This window comes from Apus apus, chromosome 2 (assembly GCF_020740795.1).
Source record: "Apus apus isolate bApuApu2 chromosome 2, bApuApu2.pri.cur, whole genome shotgun sequence".
NCBI classification, from domain to species: Eukaryota; Metazoa; Chordata; class Aves; order Apodiformes; family Apodidae; genus Apus; species Apus apus.
The window spans coordinates 30,222,175-30,246,554 of record NC_067283.1 but is presented as its reverse complement, the minus strand read 5'-3'; the positions used below and the strand labels follow the sequence as shown (position 1 = coordinate 30,246,554).

Below are 24,380 nucleotides of genomic sequence, written 5' to 3'. Positions count from 1 at the left end.
GCTTCTATAGTATTTTATCCTAATTGTATATTACACATACATACTATTATTTAATAAAAAATAAATTATAAACCTGAAACAATATTGCAATCTTTATGCAAATTATTTTCTGTGTTCTTGTGTATGAAAGGGCTTTAGTAATCTCAGAAATCATTAAAGAAGATAAGTCATACTTTATTTTAAGAGTAAGATCCGTCCCAAGCAACTTTCTCTAAAACTGAGTAGAAAATGAGGATGCAGCCTATTCAAATGAAAGGAACATTCAATAAGTTTAATTCTTTCTATTTATAGCTGGAGCAAAAATGCTGTAAATGAACAGTCATTCTCTTCATAGATACATGTTTTAAATGTGTATTTCATGATGTTATCACATTTTTTGCTTTCACTAAATCCAATACAATCTTCTCCAGCTGTTGATTATGATAGAAAGTTTGTGTAGCTTGAAGTAAAAATAAGACCTTCATGATGGTAAATCAGGCTAACCCCTTACTTGATTACTTATCTAATGTTCTGATAGTGTGGCAGCACGTGATACATCTGTATCAGTAACCACAATAGTCTTTATTGTGCCTGGTCTGTATGAAAAACTGTACTTCCAAGTTCCTTGAAGTTTGGATTTGCTTTTTGTGGCATCGCAAGAGTTCGGGAAGGGGAAGCTGTGCATGTTCTGTACTCCTTATGCAAGCAGTATGACGAGTCCTCCTTAGCTATCTGGGACACCCCATAACAGATTTATTTTACATAATTAATTTTCTTTAATGAGGTTTTGAATAGACACTTAGCACTCTGTTTGCAGTTTAAGAGTTGTGCCTTATCTACTCTGTGCCCTTCAAAAGGCTTCAAATACCAGATCTTCAGATTGATATGTCATGGCTTATTGTTGTAGTGGACAGCTGAGCCATGTAAATTAATATTAGGCAAGCATTTTATTCACAGTTCATGCCACACTTAAAGAAAAGTATATTTGAGGGGGAAATGTGGTTTTGTCCTGTTCAGCATCATCCAGTCGTATCCCTGTGTTGCATCATGCAGCCAGCCATAATGGCTGTTAGTTTTAACAAAAGAAATCTTAATAGGAGGTCCTGCTGTGTTGTGCTGTGTGTGTGGAAAATTTTCAAGCATAGGTGACCTTCCAGAATGGCAAAACATCCTACAAGGCAAGGCAAGCTCAGTTAGGCCTTTCCTACTAGCTGAATGACTGTATCACAGTGTCTGCTTTTCTTGAGAGTTCGGAATGCCCTACACGGTGCTATATGAAGTGCTTCTACTTGTCATTATCCTTCTGTGCTTCCTCCCAGAACTAAAGTAACTCTTTGCTGTGTGGTAGATACTCACTGCTGTTTGTGAGCTTCTGTGTAAGAGACCTGCTAGTGTCATGGAAGTATGTCCTGGAGACTGACAGAGAAACAACCACTGCAAGAAAGTGGCATGCGATGTTTCTTCTGATGGTTTCAGTAAGTCTGAAAGGAAGGACCTTCTGCTGCATCTGATGGGTTTAGAGATAGAAACTTGGCTACCAGAAGTCTTCAGCATACTAAAACGCTATTCATGGCTTGCATGAGATCCATGTGGTTGTGGATCTTCAAATACTGTTCCACCTTAGAGGCATCCTCCGAGATGGATTTTCTGGGTATCTACCTCATCTTTTTCTTTTCCATCCCTTTTTATTTTCCTTTTTTAGGGTGGTGATGAGATGCCAGGAACTCCAGAAAGGCATATTTATGGCAGATATACCTTCCTTTCCATGTGGAATTCAGTATCTTTTGCCTCTTAAAAATTCCTTTCTTTTACTTCTGCTTGGTATGGATTGCTACTATGTCTGTAACCTCGCTGAGCTTTGCTGGCAGCAATCTTTCCTACCTATATGGAGAAGAGAGTGCCCCTCCTTGACACTGTATATCACTTTGAATAGAAATGGTGTTACCTGTAGGATGGTGGTCTACATCATAGTTCTTCTTTGTGTCAAGCTGTTGAAGAGGACACAGATCTGAAATGCAGCATTGTGCACTGGTTAGTATAGTCCTGTATCACATACTTGGGTGAATTCAGACTCCAGGTTCAGGCCATGTAGAGTGCCTGCAAGGGAAGTCCTGCATGACATTGCAAGGCTGGGTTGCAAGGTACCAGCTCTCAGCATGCCACCTAGCATGCTGTCAAGGGCCTCTGGAGATGTCCCAAAGCTGAAATATGGCCTGGGAGAGTGTAGGGTACTAAAGGGCACTGGCCTCATCAGCTCCCCTCTACTGTTCCAGTCTTCCCAGCTGGTTTCTGTATTATTAACTAATCCAATTTACTTTGCTGGATGCACATTTTTTATCACTGGATGAATTCAGCAGTGATGAAGAACTTTTGAGTGTATTAATTTAATTTTGTGACTAGAGTTCCAAAATTCATGTCATGTATAGTTATATTTATTAGAGAGCAAAACCTTGTTTCCTTCAACTTCAGAGAATGACGCTTATCTTCTCTGGTAACCTGTTTCATTTAGAAACTCCATTTAAATAACATTAAAAATATTTGGTCTAATGAGAATTATTAATCCAACTGTTCCCTTTCTGGTTTCAAATATTTTTTTCTTTGAATTATGAAGTGCAACAGATCTTTAAATGCTTAAAAATTTAGTTTAGAATATTGAGGTTATGCTTGTGCTTTTAGACAGTTTTGCTAACGAACAGATTCCTTGTGGTTCAGTTTGACATGTTCTTTTGCTATCCTGTTGTTTTGGGTTTTTTTTTGAGATACTCTTGCATTTCTGTCTGTTATCCATACTTTAAATTATAATTCTGTAATTAGTCAAATACAAGAAAGAATTCTACCTAAGTAACAAGTCCCAAATATTTCATAGAAGCACAGCTAGATTTTTAACTGCTGGCCTAATGAGACACAATAACTGACAAATGCCAGGTTGCTAAACTTGATTTGGGTGGAATTAAGAAACATATATGCATACCTACATGTTTATACTTTAGATATTTATATGTATGTACAATTTATATTCAAGGCAATACAAAGAAACGCTTCACTAATGTAAATAGACTAATGAGTTATTTACCTTTTGAGTATGTTTTCTTAAAACATGTCTTATTAATTTGCTTACTTCCTCAAGTCTCTTCTGTATTATGAAAGTCCGAGTCCTAACATTTGTTTTATACATGGTAAATTTAACACTTTACTTCAGTTAAGCAGGTATGAACTTGTAGAATATGCAGACAAGGTGGCACAAGCCTATTTTTTACAGTCTTGAAGTAAGAAAACATCGTCTTACAATGAAAGTGACTCATCTAGAAATGTAGTTAAGATCAGAGGCTAATACAAAACATCCTAAAAAATTTCCATTAGGATTACTGCCCTCAAGGTAGGTGTCTTTGAACTCTAGTTCCAACATGCAAACTTTAAATGGTGCTTCTCAGTATAAGTTTGTAACTTAGAATTTTACTTTATCTCCTCTTCCTTTTTCTCTTCCTAAGGGCCCTTCATCTGCAATGACTTTTTCACAAGAGTGTGCACTTGCAGATTGGATATTTTCCCTGCAATTTGGCTAAATAAGTATCTGGTGATCTAGATACAATTATGTTTTGCAGGTGTCATGAAAAATATCATCATGCCTTCAAACTGCTTGTGACTGTTGGATGCTACATACTATATTTTGTGTTATATGAATAACCCACATGACTTTTCATTAAAAAAAAAAAAGACATAACCCTTGTTTTTCAAAGGGCAGTTTATGTTACTTGAGGTAGGCTGCATTTGCACAGCCACACTCATTAACCAGTGCCTGTTCTCTGCTGTGAGGCAAAAAAATAGACTGGCAGGTGAGGAGGTACTCCTCACAAGAGTTATTGTCAGATGAAAGCAACCCTCTTCCTTAAGTCTTTTACCACAAAATCTGCCTCTCTTTCTTGTATACTAATATTAGTAGGGACAGTGTCAAGTTTGGCTTTTGCATTTTGTGGCCACAGGGAAATGTGGAATGGGTTAACAAAAATGTTAGATATTTTTTGTTACCTATTTATACAAATAACAATTTCAACTAATTCTTTGAGCATGAATGAACTACATGCTAAGCAGTACATATTTAATTTTTCTCGTGTTTACAGCGGTAGAAAGCTCTCCATTACAAGATACTAAAAATGCCAAGAACTATGCTGTGTTTCCTGACCTGTCAAGCCATTGCTATGTAGAAAGTGAAAATGTAATTCTGATAGATTAATTTATTATTTTGAATTCACTGCGAACTTCAGAAGTTACTGAATAATAATGTGATCTAAAGCTTTTAGGATAAAAAAGAAGGGCACAGAAAACTTGAAAATTTAGTTTTCTGCTGGAGAGAGAAGGAGGTTTAATGGAGCAAATTCTGAAATCCCCTATCAAATTTGTCCTAAATTAAGAAAATTCTAACTCTTTTCCTGATAGAGAAACTTAATATTTAACCTAATATAATTTGTCAGTGTAAAGTTTTAACTATTTTTAATTTTGTGCCAAAAATATGCTCTGAGTAGATGTTAAATGTGATGCAGTATGGGGAGCATTACTCTGTAATCCCGTACAGCTGGAAAGAAGCTGAGAGTCATTGAGAAGCTGAGATGCATATAGGAAAGAGGAGGTTTCCAAGAAATAACAGGTTTAAAATAAGTAAAGGAAGAGGAAGCCAAAGCAAGGGGGATGTTTTGATGTGTAATGCAATAGGGAGACAAAAAAAATAAAAGGTTGGGAGATGAAAAGGAAGGTATGGCATTAAAGTAGGGAAGAAAGGTAAAATAGTGGTGCTTGGACTGACCTCATGGGTGATCCTGCTTTGAGCAGGAGTTTGGACTAGAGACCTCCTTCCTCCCAGCCTGAATCATCTAGTGATCCAATGAAAAATAGTATTTTGTTAGTGGAGTATTAAAATTCTTTGTGATATGGCTGTGCTGTGGTTTTCTAGAATTACTGGAAAACTGGAACATAGGAAGTTCCATTTAATTATGAGTAAAAACTTCTTTGTGGTGAGGGTGAAAGAGCACTGGAACAGGCTGTCCAGGGAGGTTGTGGAGTCTGAAGGTATTCAAGACCCACCTGGATGCAGACCTGTGTAATGTGCTCTATGCGATCCTGCTTCAGCAGGGGAGTTGGACTAGATGATCTCTAGAGGTACCTTCCAGCTCTGACAATCCCAGGATTCTGTGATCCATAATTCCGTGACTGTTCCATTCACCCAGTTATATTTCTGAAAACCAGGAATGAAATGTTGCATGCTCTTAGCTTTACTGGCATTCAGCAGAAATCATTAAATTCATGGAGTTACGAGCCAGCGCGGCAGCTGCGCCCACTGGCCTCGCTGTGGTTATGCTGAGCAACAGAGCTCCATCAGCTTATCCAAGGTGGGGCACAGGCAGTCTCAGGGAGGAAGGCTTTACTCAGCCTTCCTTCCCACAATACAGCAAAGGTGCAGAATGTCTAAATTAACACAGATCTTTTTGGCCACTTGAAATAGTTGGGATTTAAATGGAAATTGAGTTTTGAGCTGGAAGAAAGCTGTTACTTTCCTATGATGATTTTATAAACATTTTATTTCCAGACTTTCCATTTTTATTGGTAATTTAAGAGCATGCAGCATCTTTTCAATGTGTATTATGATTATTTTTTTCATACTTTATTAATAGATTCCCCCCCCATAACGTTACATGCCTCCTCCAATTTAAACCCAGAATTTTTCACGTTATTCAAATTTGCTTTCTTCTTTGTTAAATTCAACCTGAAAATCTTAGTTGCTTTTTTTGTATTCTTACCTCCTTTTTCATTTACATGAGTCAGAGGTTTATGAGGGCTGGGGAGAGAAGTGAGATGGGCTTTTACAGTTACAGTCTTTGAGCAGCCTCTTGTGAGGTTACTTTTGACATTTGCTGTTGACAACTGAATTCTTTTTAAAAAGAACTGTCTGAGTGTAAGTTGTGGTGCCTTTTTGGATTCCATAGCCTTCTTCCACATGTGAATTTTTGTAATAGCTCCAATCTGACCTTCTTCATTAAATTACTTAGTTCCTTAGAATCAGAGTTCTTAGTATCTGCTGTGCCAGTGTGGTTTATAATGTACATCTATCTTGTATCTGCATTCCATGTACAGTACTAAATTCAAGTGGCTTTTGCTCTGCTTTCAATTTACCCACCGTTTCCTATCTGCTAATAAGAAATTAATTCAATATGGTATCCCATTGACCCATTTTTTAGACTGTTAAGTATGGTATACTTTTTTTTCCCCGTGAGTCTATGGGAAGATAATTTCTCCCACAGTTGTGGTATATCGTGATTTCCAGTCCTGTGACAACTGGCCGTGCATTTTTTTTTATTCTTACTTTCATCTGGTTGTGATGTTTCTTAAGCAGATGTTTATTGTTCTCTCTCTTTCTTCTTCCCCCCCTAGTCCTCCCATTCTTGCTAACTTGATAGAAAGCCAGTTGCTACCACTGTTTTTGTTTTCATGTTATAAATATTGGACATAATAAATGCCCATGATTCATAAAATCATTGTAATTACCTAATTATCTTTTGGGATCCTTTGGGGTTAATTCACTTTTCCCGCTCACAAACAATGTTTAAAAATCACAAGTTGCTTTCCAATAATATTAACTCTGCAGCAGCTTTAAAAATAATTTTCAAGTCTGTATGTCTATTTTTGTAAAGAAGTCTTTAAGTTTACAAAAGAAAGTGAGATGTTTACTTTAGTAATGCATCTGATTGAACTTATTGTGTGGTATGCAATTATAAAAAAAAAATCCACATGCAACAAATATGTATCTTTATATTCAGACTCGTTTGAAGAGCAGTTAGGCCATATTTTTATGATTTCTTTTATGTCTTTCACTACTAGGGTAGTTTGTGGTGGTGTTTGGTATATTTCTGTCCCTGAAGTTTCCTTGAAGTCTGCTTTCAATATAATTAGACTTCATATTTATGAAAATGTAGCTGCTTATGGAATGGATACCTCAGAGACACTGCAGATTTTATGTTTTGGTCTGCATATTAATTCAAGATCTAAAGGATAGAATCCTGAATTAGAAGTGAGACTTCCGGACTTGAATTATTTTTGTTTGCTTAAAGGAAAATGCTCACTGAATCTTGAAACTGTAGTCAATAACAAGAGGACATAGTGATTTTCTGAAGTATTTGCTTTATGGAACAGATAGGAGATAACTTGAAACTATTGTTCTTTGTATCAACAAATTATTGTATTTTTTTCTCCTGCCAGTAAAAGATCTAAGAAGTTCCTCATTCCAAGATCTTTGTTGCTGACTTTTTTGTTATTGAGGTGAACAGTTATACCTGTTGTCTCCCTGATCAGTATCTTCAATACATTTTTGGGGCTGTTATGTAGTATATATTGCTGGGAAGATGATCTATACTGTCTCCTAGATTTTCTTGCTTTTCTCAGCGTTGCTGACATTGCATTTAGTGGTCTATTGAAGTGGTAAGTGGTATGGAGTTTGCAAAAAGTTATTGTCTTGATTGTCGTATAGTCTCAGTAATGAGACAGAGAACTACTAGAGAGAGTCCAGCAGAGAGAAACAAAGACGACTGGGAGATTGGAGCATCTCTCTCATGGGGAAAGGCTGAGGAAGTTGGGACTCTTTAGCCTGGAGAAGGCTGAGGGGAGACCTTATTAATGCCTACAAGTATCTAAAGGGTGGGTGCAGGGAGGATGGAGCCAGACTTTTTAGTAGTTCCCAGTGACAGGATGAGGGGCAACAGGCACAAGCTGGAACATAGTAAGTTCCAGTTAAATATGATTAAAAACTTTTTTACATTGAGGGTGACAAAGCACTGGAACAGGCTGCCCAGGGAGGTTGTGGAGTCTCCTTCTCTTGAAATACTCAAAACCCTCCTGGATGCAGTGCTGAGTAATGTGCTCTTGGTGATCTTGATTTAGTGGGGGAGTTGGTCTAGATGATCTCTACAAGTCCCTTCTAACTCTGACAGTTCTGTGATTCTGTGACTTGAACAAATACCTTTTCGTGGAAGTCCTGTATTTAAATGGGCTCTAGTTATACTTAATGTCCCTTGAGATAAGTCATCTTAAAATTAAATTTACAGCTGTTGAAAAGTTTCTGTCAAGAGACGACTGTATATGGATTGAAAGTAATGTTTAGCAGATTAGTAATTGATTTATCTTATGAAAGGTTTTTTTCTTGATCACAGACAACCTATCACAACAAGTTTGTGTTATTACCAATGCGAAGGAAGCTGTTGCACAAGTAGGTTTTCTCCTTCATGAAACTCTGAAAAGACAAATAAAAGTAAGTACGACTCTATGGTTGTAAACTGTACAATTAAGTGAATGTTTCTGGTTATTGCAACTTGTAAGGAGTACCTAAATAATGTGAATACAGCAAATGAGGCCTCCTGTGTCAATGTAATATTTGTTACAAGAGATTAACAAAAGGCACCTTCTGCCCAGTTATACTGTAGAGGGAGATTTTACAGATCCTCTTAAAATGTATATATTAGATTAGAGAAATTGCATCTAGACAACGGAGAGGCCATTTTCTTTAGATTTTATAAGTTCAGTAACCCCGAAATGTTACAAATATGCTACAGAGGAAATGCTTTTGTTACTTTGAAGTCTGAATAAATTAATAAGCTGTATTCCTGCAGAGCTGCAAATGCCGAGTCAAATTAATCAGCCTTTTTGCAGAGAGATCTGGTATGTTTCACTCATAGCAAATGCTAATTGAAGCCTTTGCTATAGGATATTGCTGGAGTATTCTACAGGCATTTAAGTATCTTTACCTTTTTCATTATTTCTACTAATAGAACTATCACAAATTTTCAGTTTCCCAAAGGAGATTAACCTGTGGTAATTGCTTAAATCTTGACTGATCTTGGGATGAGTCTTAATTATGTCTTATGTGATACACATCTTTCTGTTACCCAGAGAAATAGACAGGGAACAGCTTTTAAAATATACAGATTTCCAGATTTGCATCATTTTACTTCTTTAATGGTTTTATTCATGACCGTTGATCTTCTGCATTATATGCTTTGTTAATAGTAGGATGTTCTTCTGTAGCAAACTGTATTACTATTATATATCTAGAAATGTCATTTTACAATGTACTTACAGTTTTTGTTTGGAAAGAATTGTATTCAGTATGGAAAGTCATGCTTTGTATCTATTAAACACCTACATTTCAGAAGTGCAAAATATTAGTGTAGTGGAATAGGTTTTTTTCTTATCAGAATAGCTGTGTAATGGAGACAGAAATAGTTTCCATTTCACTGATCCATTGCTGCTTTTCCATTTTTCTCTCTATTTAGAATATTCTGTAATTACTAGGAAGACATCCCTTACCCATGTTAGAAAAAACCTACTTTAAGTATTGACTGATCTATATCTATTTCATATGTTTGCATGTAACCATTTCAGTTATACCATGAGAAACACTTCCAAGCCAGTAAGAATATATTTTATTTGATCAGCCAACAATGTGACTACAAATTTAGCAACCTCAACTCAGGCTGTCACCAAAATGAGTTAAAATTTAAGTTTGCAAATTTTCATTGTAAAACCAGTAAAGTGTTGTGTTGGTCAAGCACTTGAACCTATGGTGCATTTGAATAAAACATAAAATAATCACAAGCGTTACATGAAGCAATACTATTTTTTTAATGGCTCTATTAAATCAGTTTATGATTTCTAGCACCATTCTTCTCTTTTTCAATCCATGTGATCTTTCCTGATAATAAAGTCACTTGATAAGCTCCTCTTAAACATTTTCAAAAGATTCCTGCAATGTGACACCTGTCAAAAAACTCCATCAAGATTCCTGTCTTGTAAAGTTCCTTGAAACAGGCTTAGTCATTCATTTTATGAACCATTAGATTGAAAATCTATCAAAACTATTATTTATGTATTCAGTGTCTTGTTTTTAAACAGTGTAATTCCAAGAGTTAAGTTTTCAGCTTACCAATATACAGAACAGCTAAATCTGAGAACCTTAGAAAGAATCTATGCACTGGGCTATGATTTCTCAAGTGAAGCACAGCATTCTTCTGAGAGAAAGATTTGACTGTACAATGTGGTAATTATTTTAAGCAAGTTAAATATACCATACTCAAAGCTGGACCTTTTCAATGGGGTGATTGTTGGTTAATTGATCTAAATAAATCAGTAACTGGGAGTCATTCAGTAAAGTACATGTTATCCGAAATATAAACTAATTGTGGTTGATATTTTAACATTTTAGATAGTTTTGACACTCTAGTTCTTAGTAGCAGCCATATTTATTTTTAAGGTATTTATTAATTTCTAGATGCATCTTAAAAAAAAAAATCTTTAAAGAGGAATTAAAAAGAAATATTGCTACAGGGATTTCTGAAAGAGGCTGCAAGAACATGATAGTGCAAATAATGGGGAAAAAAGACCTACACATTGAACTGATGAGATAAAGAAAAACTAAAAGCTTTTCTTAAAAAAAAAAATTAAGGTGACAGTTATTGCTTGCAAAGTTCTATAAGAATTAAGTATTTTAATCAGGGTTATTGTAAACTGTATAACTAATAAGTGAATGTTTTGGAGAAGAGATTTTACTGTTCAGAACATAAGCTGAGTCTTAAGTTTGTTATTTAGTCCTTTCTTTTGAAACAATCAAACCTAAATGGAGGTTGAAGCCTTCTGTGACTGGAAATTATGTACTCCTGCGTATTTATTGACATGGTGCTTCTGTCACATGAAATGTAATCAACTGGATGAAGTTGTGTGTTATTTTTATGACTGGATAAATATCCACAAACAGTGTACTAAAATATTTGGTTGTTCTCAATTAGGAAATTAACTAGTGTTTCACTAGTAGAAATTCACTAATATCTTAATCATTGTGTGGTCTGTCTACTGGATTGGTATTAATTGTAATCTTACATAGTTTGACTAACTTTTACAGATTCCCTATGTCCTGGTGTTATTTTTTGACTTTATGGAAGTGAATGTTGAATAAAGTTGAAAAGGCATCTGAGAAGTAGAAAAACATTAAAGAGAACATATTGATTATTCCTGTTTTGATGTTCATAAAACTTACCATCTCTGCTTCTTTACAGTAGCTGACTATCAGTTGCTACAATGACCAGAAGTGATTAAGCAAATCTATATACTTGGTTCCATTTAAACACTTGAAACATTATGTGACAAACAGTTTTTTACTGAGGTGATATTTTTAGGTAATTTTTGCTCTCTCAAGTAGCTGACAGCTTGATTAAGATTAATTTTAATAATTAAAAAAAAACTTTTGCATAGGATACTAACATGTCAAATAGAATAAGAGTTAATTTTAATGAATTAGTGTTGTAGCGAGACTTCTAGTTAGGCAGCTGTGCCTGCTTTTCCAAGAGAGAAATCTGATTTAATTATTGCTGGATAGTAGGGCTGTAAAACAAAGGCTTAGTATATTGCTTTATCAAATTGTTCAAGTTAAATAAAAAAATACTGTCATCTTGGTGTATCTGCAAACTTACTGAGGGTGCACTTTACCCCCTTGTCCAGATAACTGATCAAGATAATAAACAGAACACACAGTGAAAGGTTGTAAAACAAGTATGACTGTCACTGTTTTTAGAGTACTTACCGAGGAAATTATTTTCAGGATAAATTCTTAATTAGTCTTGTGCTATGCAGAATCCTACAATACATTTGTCCTGGTCTTTAATGCCTGCTTTATTTATTTTATGTTTGGTTGCATGAAGAAAAAATATGCATGTATTTGTATATTATAGAGATTTCTTCAAAATTAGAGGTCTAACATAATTAGATTATCTTCATCCTACAAGCAATGCTTTCATCTCTGGGAACAGCTAAACATCCTAACCCATGCAGCAGCACTGGTGTATGGTACTTCGAGGACTGTTTCTGGAATAATCCCCCTAGCAGTGCACTTCAGCAAAAACTGGCAGAAAACTCTGCAGAGTGCTGGGCAGCATGCTTCACTTTTGAGTCACCTAAAAATCTGAGCCATTTTGAATTTCTCATACTGGAAATAGTAATTGCCAGTTTAAAGTAATTTGGGTGAAGAAACTCTGCCATAATAGTCCAGGTTTTAGCAGATAGTTTTAGGTCAAGTTTGTGAGACAGTAATTCTTTCTTTTTTTTTCTATCCAGGTTGAAGCTATATCAGTATCTCCAAGCATAAATGATAGCCATCTACAAAACATCTTTTCAGGACAGTGCTACAATCTTGTTTGCATAAATGTAAGTAGTAAGGATGCATGCTTTTAGTTTTGCACTTAAACTTCTTATTAAAACATGTAGTTATTATTTGCCATTACTAAGAAGCTATTTATTTCTATTTTCCTGGTATATCTATTCCAATGTTTGGTGTCTCTGATGTACATCAAACTAGACCTTTGAGATACTGGTCTGTTCTTTCTCTCCTGGTTTTCTATTTCCATCAGTATGTTGCTAAATCAGCCTTGAATTCTTGGAACAAGAGAGATGCAACTGAAAGTTGCTTAAGGTTTCCTTTGACAGGTATTGTATTGAACTGTCTCAAGAAATATGCCATATGTGTTGTCATCTAACTGTGTTGCTACTGTGGTCTAAGTCAGTGTTTCCCATTTTGGGCACATGCATGCCGTGCAATCTGTATTTGGGTACCTGTATGGGAACAGGAAGATTTTAGATTAACTATACCTGAGACCAATCAAGACCCTTAAGCTTGCTATATATATATCTTAAGAGTAATATTGTTAATCTCAGTTTTTTTAAACAGCTGTAACTTTACCAGACTAAAGTGTTACAAATATATTAAAACCAACCAAGCAAATCAACCCCCCCAACCAAAAATGTGTTTTGTGTTTTTCTTTTCAGCAAATAACAAATCTTTGCATTCCATATTTAAGAAATTATTTATGTTTTCAGTAATTCTAAGCACTTATTTTAATTTATAGGATCAAAAGTTTGACATTCAAGAAATCCAGCAACTAGTGGCTATGTTGGAAAAATCAAATATTCCTCTCTTATATCCAGTTGTCCTTATTTCGGTAGGTAACTCCTGTAAGTTACTGTGGAAATGTTAGACTAGGTTTGAACTGCTGCTGGCTCTGAATAAAACTGTAAATTTGAACTGCAAAATGGACTGTAAATAGCATCATTTGCACCTCAGAAAATGCACTGCATGCTGTCAGGAAACATGCCAATACTAGCAAATGACAATTTATTAATTACATTTCTGTGAAAGACTCATTGTGGCTAGTCATGTTGAACTGTTAACTCCTGCTTTGCTGTTGCACTCTATCTGGGGATACTATAAATTATGTACTCTGCTTGAATGCTCAGTTGTAGCAGAATTAAATGGCTTTATTTTTTTCCTGTCCTGTGTGGTTTATTCAAAGTTTTAAAATTATTGTTGCTTTTCTGGTCTAAGTATTAAAAATTAACTTTTAAGTACTTTGCAATAGAACTTCAATACTTGAATACTTCAGTACTTGAAATGTTGCAAGACTGAAAAATCTATTCTGGTATGTTGCAAAAGTTTTAAAGTGTATTTCTGGCTGAAATGCTCAATATTTGAACATGACTGCAGTGATCACGAGATGGTGGAGTGCAGGATCCTGTGTGGGAGGAACAGAATACCTAGCAAGACCACAACCCTGGACTTCTGCAGAGCCAACTTTGGCCTCTTCAGTCGTTAAGGGAAGTCTCATGGGACAGGGTACTACATGGTAAAGGGGCTCAAGATTGTTGGTCAGCGTTCAAGGACCACTTCTCCCAAGCTCAGGATCAGAGCACCCCCATGGATAGGAAATCAAGTAAGCGAGCAAGGAGACCCGCATGGTTAAACAAGGAACTGCTGGGCAAAAAGTGGAAAAAGAGAATCTATGGATCATGGAAGGAGGGGCTGGCCACTTGGGAGGAATATAGGACTGTTGTCAGATGATGTAGGGAGGCAATTAGGTAACTAAGGCCTCCTTGGAACTTAACCTTGCAAGTGAGGTCAAGGACAATAGAAAGGGCTTCTTCAAATACATTGCAGATAAAACTAACACTAGAGGCAATATAGGCCCACTGCCGAATGAGGTGGGTGCCCTGGTGAGAGAGGATACAAAGAAGGCAGAAGTACTGAATGCCTTATTTGCCTCTGTCTTTACTGCTGCAGACTCTCCCCAGGAGCCCCAGAAGGAGTCAGGATAAAGGAGGAGTTTGCTTTGGTAGATGAGGATTGGGTTAGGGATCAGTTAAGCAATTGGGACATCCATAAATTGATGGGTCTGGATGGAATACACCCGTGGGTGCTGAGGGGAATGGCAGAGGTCACTGCTAGGCCACTCTCCATCATCTTTGGTAAGTCGTGGGCAACAGGAGAGGTGCCTAAGGACTGGAGGACAGCAAATGTCACTCCAGTCTACAAGAAGGGCAAGAAGGAGGACCTGAGTAACTATAGGCAGTCAGCCTCACCTCCATCCCTGGAAGGGTGATAGAACAACTTATTCTTGGCACTATCTCCAGGCATATCAAGGTTGAGGGGGTCATTAAGAGCAGTCAACATGGTTTTACCAAGGGGAAGTCATGTTTGACCAACCTTATAGCCTTCTATGAGGAAGTAACTAGGCGGACAGATGACAGTAGGGCAATTATTGTGGTTTATCTTGATTTTAGTAAAGCATCTGACACTGTCTCCCATGGCATCCTCGTAGATAAACTGAGGAAGTGTGGTCTTGATGATCAGGTAGTGAGGTGGATCATTAACTGGTTGAAAGGAAGAAGTCAGAGAGCTGTGGTCAATGGGACAGAATCTAGTTGGAGGTCTGTGACTAGGGGAGTCCCTCAGGGGTTGGTACTGGGACCAGTGCTTTTCAATATTTTCATCAACAACCTGGATGAGGGAACAGAGTGTGCCCTCAGCACGTTTGCTGATGACAATAAACTAGCAGGAGTGGCTGACACACCAACAGGCTGTGCTGTCATTCAGGAAGACCTAGATAGGCTGGAGAGTTAGGTGGGGAGAAACTTGATGAAATTCAACAAGGGCAAGTGAAGAGTCTTGCATCTGGGGAAGAACAACTCCATGTACCAGTACAGGTTGGGGGCTGACCTGCTGGAGAGCAGTGTAGGAGAAAGGGACCTGGGGGTCCTGGTGGACAGGAGGATGACCATGAGCCAGCAATGTGCCCTTGTAGCCAAGAAGGCCAATGGCATCCTGGGGTGTATTAGAAAGGGGGTGGTTAGTAGGTCAAGGGAGGTTCTCCTCCCCCTCTATTCTGCATTGGTGAGGCCGCATCTGGAGTATTGTGTCCAGTTCTGGGCCCCTGAGTTCAAGAAGGACAGGGAACTTCTGAAAGAGTCCAGTGCAGAGCCACAAAGATGATTAAGGGAGTAGAACATCTCCCTTATGAGGAGAGGCTGAGGGAGCTGGGTCTCTTTAGCTTGGAGGAGATTGAGGGGCGACCTCATCAATGTTTACAAATATGTAAAGGGTGAGTGTTGGGAAGACAGGGCCAGGCTTTTTTTTGGTGACATCCAGTGATAGGACAAGGGGCAATGGGTGCAAACTGGAACATAGGAAGTTCCATGTAAATAACAGAAAAACCTTCTTTACTGTGAGGGTGACAGAGCACTGGAACAGGTTGCCCAGAGAGGTTGTGGAGTCTTCTTCGCTGGAGACATTCAAAACCTGCCTCGATGTGTTCCTGTGTGATGTGCTCTAGGTGATCCTGCTCTGGCAGGGAGGTTGGACTAGATGATCTTTTGAGGTCCCTTCCAACTCCTAGGATTCTGTGATTGCTGACAGAATAATTTTAACAGGTCATGTGGACGACAGTTGAAGGTGTACCTGACTTTTATTTTACTCAGACTATTAAGAAAGAAAAAATATGAGTAGATTTGGAAGTCTCTGTGCAATGTAACAAGATCTAATGAATTCTGTCATTAAGTTTTCTGGCTTAATAGGTAGGGATGAGAAGTATAGGGTAGAATGAGTGTCATTAATGCCATGTGTCACAAGGAGTGTATCTCTGAACTACATTTATTATACTCTTCAGCAATAACCCAAGATAATATGCTGTGATTTAAAAATATGATTCCATATTGAAAATAAATAAATGGTTATTTTACATGGAATTTTACTGTTTTCTGAAGTGCATAGTCTAGTGATCTGAAGGGAAAACGGAACAAGTTACTTCGCAATCTCAAATTTAAATGATGAAATGTCATTACTGATCTAACAAATAAATGAGATATTGTGAATATCAATTTTTACAAATGGAAAAAGTTATATTCTTACCTATTTATGTTGTTGTCTTGGAGTAATCTACTGGGATTCTACAAGCATCAATATTTAGCACTTTATAGACTTTTTTTCTTGACCCAATTTCTGAGGGAACTCAGGGTGGAGCTTTAATTTTACTGAATTTTCAAAGATAAATTATTTCTGCCTTTGACAGTCAGAGCAACGACACACCTCCAGTTCTTTTTCCCATTGGCAAGGCTGCTGGGTGTGCAGAATGCTTTTTTCTGGACTGAGAATGTTTTCACTAGTCCTTTATCAAGAATATATAAACAAATCTTCTTGCTGTTAAATTTTGAAAGTGTGCAGTTAAAGCTGGAAGTGTTGGTCAGCTACAGTGTTAAAAGTATACTTATTATGTGCCTCATTCATAGCTAATCCCTACTCTGGGCTTTGAATTATGTGCTTCTTTGTGTGTCACGTGGAATGTGAGAGCTTTGTTTTAGTAATTGTAGCTATATATATTCTGGCCTTATTATCATCTGAGAAATAGGTATGAATTCCAACGATGCTGACACAAGCTTACCATGGAACTTGGATTTTGCCCCTAAAATACTAGAGCTTAAAGTCATGGTAGAATCTAGCACCATTTTAAGTGAGAGTGTACTTGCTTGGGCAGCCTGCAGCATGCACAGATTATTTAGGTGGACACCTTTTAAAATAGCCTCAGCAAATGATGCACTTAGTCCCTTTACTGTGCACCAGATCAATCAGTTCTGACAACGACTTGAAATTTCCCCAAAACTAGACAGTGGGAGAAAAGTCTTATAACTATGTGGAAAGACTTGCTAACATTTAAAACACAGATACATATATATTGGTTAAAAGTATCTCTAAAAAATTAAGTACCCCACTACAAAAAGGCATCTTACACTACACTTTCAAATTTTATGGAGTTATCACACTATCTTTTAGAAACACAAGAAGGAAAATAATAGGAAGACTGAAAAGTATGTTTTAAATGACTAAGGAATTAGCTAAACAAATCATTGTCTCATATTAATCACTGGGAACTATTAAAGTCCTTTAAACTTCTGATCCCTAAAACTCATTACAGATGGTATGGCTGGGGTATAGAAACTTCCTTCAGCAGTTTTTAATTAAATTCAGTGTTGGGTGTCCCCTTCACTGAGGCTTATAAGTGGGATTCTCCTCAGCTTTATTCTTTGGCATATGCTTAATTTAACATAAACACTGAATGCATTATTAGTGACAAGTCCTGTAAGAAACTTTATTTTGATGTAGAAGGGCACATTATTATTTCTCAGGCAAATGTGACTCAGAATTTTAAGCACTATGATGACATTTAAATGCATAGGTTTTAGGTACTAGCTGTGCAGGAAACATTCTTCTACTCAGAAGTAAAACAGTTCCTAGTAGCAAAGAATTGAAAAGGAGAGCAGCTAGATACTTCCGTTCTAAGCTCACAACCAGGAACACTGTAATGTAGACTTTTGTGTAGTTGGAAAGTTCTTGTCTATTCTTTAATTTCAGGGCACATGTAACTTTTTTATAACAATCTGATAATTAAGAGAATCAGTTTTGTTTTTCTTTAGTTATAAAGCTGACAGGTGGTGTTACTGTGCCAGATTGTCTGTTTAACCAGTCTGGGAGAATTATCCCAGTAAAGGAATGAGCTTGCACTGGACACAATTACTTCTGTCCATGTTTCTTCCTGTAAATTGCCACAGATTTCAAAGGCTATCCTTCATCCCAGTGCCTGACTGGAGTTTTTTGTGGCATCTGTAAGTTCAAGCAGCAATTGGACTACTGTATCTAGACATAGCAGAAAAGGGAAGATTAATGTTACAGGAGAAATAGGAAGCTTAGAGGTAAACTTCATGCAATTGTTTGTCTGCATCAAGCCAGTATTCTCTCCAAGGCTGCCATCAACAGAACTGTATTCTTAAACACATTACTTTTTTGAGCAATACAAGTTCACATTAGTAGATGCTATGAATGGAGATGATTTTTTGTTGTTGTTATTACTTAGGGTTAGAAAGAAAGGAATTTCAGTTCTGTAGTTGCCATTATTTGCATTTCAGTACAAAAGTTTGAGGAAAAATCTCTTTTTAAAGCTGTGGAACATGTTAATGGTAAATAGGTGTTGGGTCACGTTCTCTCAAAATAATAGGTTTTAAAATTTATTGCAAATAGTTGTAAATGTGTAGCACTTGTTTTCAGTAAAAAATAAAATAATGGGTATTTGAAAATGAAACTATTTCTATATAGTAAAGACAATAGCCTTGGTCCTGGTGAATATGCACTTAGACAGTAAACAGTTTTTAAAAAAGTGTTGCAAAGGAAAATCAGTAAAAACCTATTATCTGTCAGTATAAATGGAACAAGGTACAAAGGGAACTTGAAATAGTTTTCCCAAGCACACATCTCTGGGGCTACCTGTATACTCTTACCTCTCTGTACTATTTACAAGGAAGTTTTAAATCCATGGAATTATTCAGCCATAAAAAATATTTTCCATTTCTTTTAAGGGGAAAGGTATTTCTGCTATTAACAGGTGCTGAAACTTTATTTGTACAAATCATCATCCTTAATTTTGATTTCTACAGTTTACAGAAACTTTGTGAAGTAAACTAATTAAACTGTGGAGCACATAAGCCTTGGTAAAGGATTGAGCTGGTTGGTACCTCCCTGGAGATACCAGCCAGGTCCTGTAAGACCTACTATGCTTGTGCAACATCCCTGCTGGATATGAGACCTGGCCGAGAGCTCAGGACAGTCATGTCCCTACCTTCCTTTGAAGTAGTTCCTACTTTTAAACTTAAAGTGTTATCGTGAAGTTAATACTACTTGGGCAACTAATATGTTATACTGAAAAGGTAGTGAGTTTAAAATAAATTTTTAAAGAATGCAGTTCCATTTTGAAAATATTTAAGATGCTTAAGAAAAACACCTGTATTTCTCTAGTATCCTGCTAGTAATAAATACATAAATTAAAAAATAACAAAACTATGAAAGTTAGATTAGATTTTGGGAAATAATATTGTTTGTTTTATATATAAGTAGTGGAATTCAATAGTAACAGTAACTAAGAAAAACCTTTGTTAGTCTGTATTTTTTTTGTTGCATTTTTAAAACACACAAAGATGAGATACTAAAAACTAGCAATGTAATGTAGCACACCATGCAAAAAGTAGATTTATTTTTTTTTATTATTATTTCTTCCTTTGCAGGTACACTTGGATATTTCAGAAAACATTTCTTTCCATATTGGAATGGAAGAACTAACTGGGATCAAGAAATTTGCAAGGGAAGTGAAAAAGAAAAATATTTTGGTTTATCGTCTCCTTATCCAATATAAGGTATGTCAATTTTTTATGTGCAAAGTATCTTCCTTTGTGATTTGTATGATTAATGATAGACTCTTCATTTAAAATAAAATCAAAGGGAAATAAATATCATATGAAAAAGAGATTTGGGGAAGATTCTTGCCTATTCTTGTTCAAAATTCAGAAGAGCCTGTAGTTATAGGCAAAAATGTAAGCATTTGATTAGAGAGGATTAAATGGTAAACATTCTTTAGAAGCATGTGAAAATGTCAAGGCCCCTTGTTTGCTTTTCTGCTTTGAAACTTGTTTTTTGCAGCATTAAAAAATAGTAAAAGTACATTTGATCAGTGGTTCTGTAGAATTTTACATTCCTCATCCAAACAATGTTTGTGTTCACCCATTTTGCTTGGGAAGCATGTTCCACCAACCAGGTAAGTGGACTACCTGGCCTCCGGTGCAGATACAGTCTTTACAGCTTCTTAGCTTGGTCAATAGTGAAGGAAGAAGTAACTTGGATATTCAGTGGAAATTTTAATAAGGCAGAATAAATGTAATCTCAACAGATCTTATTTAGGTTGAGTTAGGTGTTTGGTTTTATGTATAATTGATTAAACATGGCTGTATTTACATAACTTTTTATGGTTTACCAAAGACTCGGTTTCCCCTTCAAATTCAGTGGCTTTATTGAGAGCTGTGTGTATGAATACCTATCAGTTTATGCTTTTACAGACTTCTGATGCCAACAGAATATGAATAATGCTACTTTATGACATTAGTTTATCTCTTTGTACAACGTACAAGGGCATACAACTATTTTCAGTCTTCTTTCTGGCACTATCAAACCTCCCAGGGTAAATTCTGGCTTCCTTTGGTAAAAATAATTTTAGTAATTGTTGAAACGTAGCTCTAAGAGGCACCTTATCATGGTAAAAAGTAACATTGCAAATAGTGCTTTAGTATAAGTGCAGTTCTTTCCTTACAAACTTCACTGGTTGTATTTATGATTTTACATGAAAAGGGATCAAATATACATATGTGTATAAGAATAGTTAGTAAAGCTGACTGGGGAAAAAAGCAAAGCGTTCTTGATTTTCAGTGGATTTTTGTGACCATGGCAGCAAAGTGCTTTAATAGGCATATATAGCAATATAAGATCTGAATGGAGAATCTTTGGAGAATTGCAGCAGAATGCTTCCTCCATTTTTTAAAAGTAAAAATCTACAATGATTATGTAGGGTCACTGCAGGCAGAGTCATCATTTATTAGCATGGAAAAAGTACTATATAGAGTAAGATACTTGGCAAAGTGAGTAAACTACTTCTAGCTATCTTGGCTCCAAAACACGTCCTGTTGACAAAGACGAACAAAGTCCTGAGTTCTTGCTTGTCAGTGTTTTGAAAGATGAGTAACAAATAGGTTATACAGATCATGTCCATGTATGTGATATGTAGTTTTCTTTTGGCTACAGATGTACAAAGAACATAATTGTATCTAGGTGAAGACCTATGGAAGGACTTCACATTTCAATCTAGAAATGACATAACACAAACTTATTATTGATCTGGGGGAGAGTGAGAGGAGGGCGCTGTGAACAATAGTGACTTGTTAAGTGAATAGACATCTTTTAAACGGGGTTGTTTGTTTTGTTTTAAATCGCAAAGCATGATTTGAGAGACACCAAGGTATTTTAGTACAACACATTAGCTAGTAGGTGAACCCGCAGGTGAATTCCATGCTTGAGGATGGAAAGGTGAATTTCTTACAGGCATGATGGGGGGGTCCAGAGGAAGTGGAAACACAAAAAGCACCTGCTGCTGTAATGCAGGATACTCAGCCTGTTGTCACAATTTCTTCTGTCAGTATCCAGTTTCCAGAATTCCTTGAATTATAAGGGAAAAGGAATTTATTGAGTCATGTGACTGTTGCAATACTTAAGTGAAATTAATTTACATTTAGAAGAGTTATATGATCAAATGGGTGTGATGATATGTTGAAATAAAAAAATATGGGGAGGTACCTTTTAAGATTCTGCAGGAAGTATGTTTCTTGCAATAAAGTGGTATTTGAGAGACAGAATTGGGTTTTTTTTGTGTTTTGGAAATTGAAGTGAAATGCTTTAGGTACCTTTTGACAGTACTGGAGGAGATATGAAGCCAAAAGAAAAAGTGTAAGTCTTCATTTTCATTTCTTAAGTGCAATGTTCATTTGGTATTTAGAAAAAGATACCAAGTTCTTCTATGAATTTTTGATGTGCCGAGAAGCTAATTGGGAAAGTTAAAGGCTTTAGTGTGCTTTATAAATTACCTGCTTTGTACCTTCTGTTTGCTCAAAATGAGTGCATGTTCACAGCTTGTACCCAAATAGTTATTTCTCTCTAAACATCATGCACGGAATGCCAAGTTACTGCTATGGACACAATGATTGAATTCACTTCATAATAGCTCTTGTATACATCTTAAAAATATAGTTGATTTACAGAAATGGTTTACATATTCAAAATACAGAGAAGAAAAGAATATTCAGTAAATTCCAGAGTCTGTACTTCTGGAGTTATCTTTTGATGGTCTTTCAGACGAGTTGAAGGAAATAGCTGATAAGACAGGTTTATTAAAAATAGGAGAGAAATCCAGCTTTTATGGAAGATATAATTGACATGTGTTGGTGACATTGCTAGTAAAGTTCCATCTGTTTTGGTTTAATGAGCACTTTATCTTGAAAGCAGCAATGACTGATATGGTATTATTTTATATCAGAATAAAAGCCTCAGATGCACATGGTAAATGCATGATTTGTAGATCTATGTTCTGAGCAGTGGTTTAATGCTGAACTTGGGCCTTGATCTCACAAACGCATGCATTATTAACTTTAAACTTATCCTGTGTAGTTAATGGGGTTTTTTACTTGAATAGGACAGTAATTTTTTTTAAAAATACTATGTCTCTATTTACTGCTCTTCTCCCTTTTAAAATAATGAAGCCTAGTGACTGAATTATAAGAGTCAACTCACGTAAAAAGAAATATAGGCAGCATTTCCTAATATAGGAGTGCAAATTCCAAAGGGTGTAAAGATTGCAGTGATAAAACCTTGGTCTAGAAATTTCAGTAATCACTTGGTTACTTTTCACGGAGAGTAAAATGGAAGAATTACAATCCAAAAAAAAAGGATGCATGGATGGACACAGGAAGCTGCAGAAAGCTTTTAAATACAAAAGGACTACTAATGTATCTTGGGTATAGAACTAAATTAATTTTAAGCAATCCTACTTTAGAGAAGCCTTGACAGAATGTCAGGTCAGAACAGCAAATATGTGTTAAGGCTTTCCAAGGCTAAATTGGCCCCAAATACTTTTGCCTCTGAAATCACTAATGGATTAAGATAAAGGAACTATTCACTGAGAGGCAGAAAAATCATAGACCATAAACTTAGAAGAGACTAATGATGCAACAGAATAATTGGTATGAAGTGGCTTGAAACTAAAAGGATACTGAAGTGTGAGTGATTTCTTACACAGACAGACTGGACATGTTTTTGTAGTCCGTAAGACTTCTTGAAGACAAGAGGCCCATCTGTAACATGCTTGGTGGCTCAAGAAATACTTGAAATGCCAAATGTATTTTCTGTCTGGTGTGGTAAATCAAAAAGGTAAATATTTACAATTTATTTTTTATCAAAGATCCCTTAGAAATAGTGTTAGTTACAGACATTAAGGCAGTGGTTCTCAAAAGAGGGATCACAAGCCCAAACAAGATCATCCAAGTGGTGATGCAGAAGGTGATTTTGCAACCAGAAGTGAGATAATGAGCCTGAAGAGCAAATGAAGTAAAATCAAACCGAAAGTTTGATAACTTGTTGAAAACAAGTGAGCCATGCCCTGCATGACACCTGCATGCTTCTTAATTAATTTATTAATCAGCATAGAAGTGGTCAAATGATTGCAATCTGATTAGACTGATTGGGACACTGCCTGGAGACCTCTCTCCTCAAGATGACACTTAGTTCTTTTCGGCTGCAATGACATAAAAGATTGTAATGAATATGGAAACATACATCTATTCATATAAGTCCTAAATGCCAAGTAATTACTGTTTAGTATTTTCAAGAGCCAGTAACCAAACTTTTAAGTAGCACAGCTGAACAGAGTATTCACTCTTTCATCAAGGAAAATTGGGCAAATGAATAATGAGCCAGAGTGATCGTGCTTGCATGGAATGTGGGACAGAGGGGGAAACCAAACCCACTGTGAAACTTTCTATGTGAGTAACCTCATAAGAATCAGCATCTGTAAGCTGATAAATACAAAGGCGTAGCAAGTCGTTCACCAGTAAAACTAGCTATTTATATTTATGGAGGCTGGATGCTATTTAATCCTTATTTATTGCTACTGGCTGAGATCAGTCGTGACTGCATGTTTTGCTGTGGGTAGACCAGACATGATGAAAAAGCTTTATAATAATGGACTTTTAAAATAAAATTACAAGTTAACTCTTGCTGGAATTTCACTGAATAGAAGATGCAGAACTGGAGACTCTTACTAACTTGATACTCAATAAACGGAACATAAAGATCATTCTTTTCATTTGGGAATGGCTCACATTGAGGATCACTCATAAAGGAAAGTATTTTGAATGGGCCACATCTCCTTTTAATGCCCTGCCAAATGGTTTATAGGTGATGTATCAATTGCATATATCAATTTTCAGATCCCAAACTATTTCAGTAATATTTAGCTTACCTTCATATTTTAATTTCTTAGTGAAGTGGAGATTATTTGAAGCAAATTAATTTCCTTTGGTGAAAAAGATTATACTTTCATGGAAAAGAATCATTGTGCTTCAGCAGTATTTTT

General features: G+C 36.2%; 1 protein-coding gene across 2 annotated transcripts in view; it reads left to right on the top strand.

The window, feature by feature from the left end:
- Nucleotides 1-24,380, top strand: part of CRPPA (CDP-L-ribitol pyrophosphorylase A) — a 114,267-nt gene that overhangs the window by 49,345 nt on the left and 40,542 nt on the right. For both annotated transcript variants that reach the window (XM_051610873.1, XM_051610874.1), the window contains 4 exons: nucleotides 8,172-8,269; nucleotides 12,121-12,210; nucleotides 12,909-13,001; nucleotides 19,438-19,566. In XM_051610873.1, the coding sequence (XP_051466833.1) occupies nucleotides 8,172-8,269; nucleotides 12,121-12,210; nucleotides 12,909-13,001; nucleotides 19,438-19,566 (410 nt within the window). The remainder of the gene's footprint in view (nucleotides 1-8,171; nucleotides 8,270-12,120; nucleotides 12,211-12,908; nucleotides 13,002-19,437; nucleotides 19,567-24,380) is intronic.